At 63.1% G+C, this 2,104-nt stretch overlaps 1 protein-coding gene across 1 annotated transcript in view; it reads left to right on the forward strand.

Annotated features, from left to right (window-relative positions):
* The window catches only part of LOC103614559 (zinc finger protein 362), an 8,570-nt gene extending 6,466 nt beyond the window's left edge, over positions 1 to 2,104 (forward strand). The window contains exons 6-10 of the mRNA XM_017732705.1: positions 9 to 328; positions 426 to 650; positions 1,441 to 1,519; positions 1,595 to 1,753; positions 1,828 to 2,104. Of these exons, the coding sequence (XP_017588194.1) occupies positions 9 to 328; positions 426 to 650; positions 1,441 to 1,519; positions 1,595 to 1,753; positions 1,828 to 1,944 (900 nt within the window). The 3' untranslated portion in view covers positions 1,945 to 2,104. The remainder of the gene's footprint in view (positions 1 to 8; positions 329 to 425; positions 651 to 1,440; positions 1,520 to 1,594; positions 1,754 to 1,827) is intronic.

Raw genomic sequence — 2,104 nt, forward strand, 5'->3', positions numbered from 1 at the left:
CGCTGGGGTTGGGCCTGGCGTCCCGCGCCCCGGCCGTCAGCACCTCGGAGTCCAGCCCGGGAACGGGGACCACCACGCCCTCGACCCCCACCTCCACCAGCCAGAGCCGCCTCATCGCCTCCTCACCCACCCTAATCTCAGGAATCACCAGCCCCCCCCTCCTCGACTCCATCAAGACAATCCAGGGCCATGGCTTGCTGGGAGCACCCAAGGCTGAGCGGGGCCGCAAAAAGATCAAGGCGGAAAATCCTTCGGGGCCGCCGGTGCTGGTGGTGCCCTACCCCCTCCTGGCCTCAGGAGAGACGGCCAAAGAGGGGAAGACATACAGGTAGGCACACCCCCGCCCACTGTGGGGGCCGGGGCGATGGCGGGGAGCCCCCCCACCCCAGCCCGGTCCCTGCGGGGTTCTCCCCCACACCCTCCAGGTGTAAGGTCTGCCCCTTGACGTTCTTCACCAAGTCGGAGATGCAGATCCACTCCAAGTCACACACAGAGGCCAAGCCCCACAAGTGCCCCCACTGCTCCAAGTCCTTCGCCAACGCCTCCTACCTGGCCCAGCACCTGCGCATCCACCTGGGCGTCAAACCCTACCACTGCTCCTACTGTGAGAAGTCCTTCCGCCAGCTGTCCCACCTCCAGCAGCACACCCGGTGAGGGCCCCGCCGAGGGGCTGGGGACACTTGTTCCCACTGGCCAGGGAGGGGGACAGGCGGGCACCCCACACCCACCATCTCTCCTGACATCCTTTATGGCCCTGCTCTGCTTGTTGGTCCTGCTGCCGTCTTCATCCCCTTCATCATCATCCCCCATCATCTCCAGCACCTTCACAGGCTCCACCACACTCATCACTCCCACGATGCTCATCCATTCCCCCCACACTGGATGTCCCCATTGCCTTTATCATCCCCGCCACACCGTCCATCCCCTCCACGCTCATCATTTTCAGCACGTCCATGGGCTCCACCACGCTCATCATCTCCACCACCCACAGCCTTCATTGTCCCCCACCTTCGTAGTCTCCACTACTTCCATTGTCTCCACCGCTTCTTTCTGACCACGTTTACCATCTCCATCACCTTTATTGCCTCCACCGTGCTCAGCCCTCCCCACTGTGCTTGTTCCCACCACTTTCTTCATCCCCACCGTGCCCCCATGCACCTGCCATCTTCAGTGACCCCACCGTGGTCATCTGTCCATGCAGGCCAGTCCATCTCCTCCACACTCATCATCCCAACCACCTTCACAGTCTCTAGCACTTCCATCCTCTCCCAACCCCCATCTCTCAGCCCCATGTCTCCCCCTTCTCCCCTGTCACCTCCTGGGGCACTGATGTCGCTGTGTCTGTTGTGACCCTCCACTCCAATGTGACCCCGTGGGTGGGACCAGCACTGTCCCTGCTGGTGGAAGGGAGGTGACAATGACCCACGTGTGTGTCCCCAGAATCCACACCGGCGACAGACCCTACAAGTGCCCGCACCCCGGCTGTGAGAAGGCCTTCACCCAGCTCTCCAACCTCCAGGTCAGTGTGGGGGATCCCAGGGCAAAGGGGCACAGGGTCACCATAGTCCCCCCCTGACTCCCTGTGTCCCCCCAGTCCCACCAGCGCCAGCACAACAAGGACAAGCCCTACAAGTGCCCCAACTGCTACCGGGCGTACACGGACTCGGCCTCGCTGCAGATCCACCTGTCTGCACACGCCATCAAGCATGCCAAGGCCTATTGCTGCAGCATGTGTGGCCGTGCCTACACCTCGGTGAGCACTGGGGATGCCCCCAAACCTGCCCCCAGCTCCCCCGGGCCCCCGCTCACCCCTGTATCCCCCCACAGGAGACCTATCTGATGAAGCACATGTCCAAACACACGGTGGTGGAGCACCTGGTCAGCCAGCACTCGCCGCAGCGGACGGAGTCGCCCGGCATTCCCGTACGGATCTCCCTCATCTAGGTGGGGAGGGGGACAGGACCCCCCCAGCACGAGGAGGAGGAGGAGGAGGTTACCCCCAGCGCCGCGGGCCGTGCCCGGGCCGTGCTCCTGCCTGGTTCCCGCAGGTTTGGTGACATCCAAAGACGGTTTCAGAGCACTTTGAATCTCTGCGGTTTGGTTT

The sequence above is a fragment of the Corvus brachyrhynchos genome, unplaced genomic scaffold, assembly GCF_000691975.1.
Source record: "Corvus brachyrhynchos isolate BGI_N302 unplaced genomic scaffold, ASM69197v1 scaffold215, whole genome shotgun sequence".
NCBI classification, from domain to species: domain Eukaryota; kingdom Metazoa; phylum Chordata; class Aves; order Passeriformes; family Corvidae; genus Corvus; species Corvus brachyrhynchos.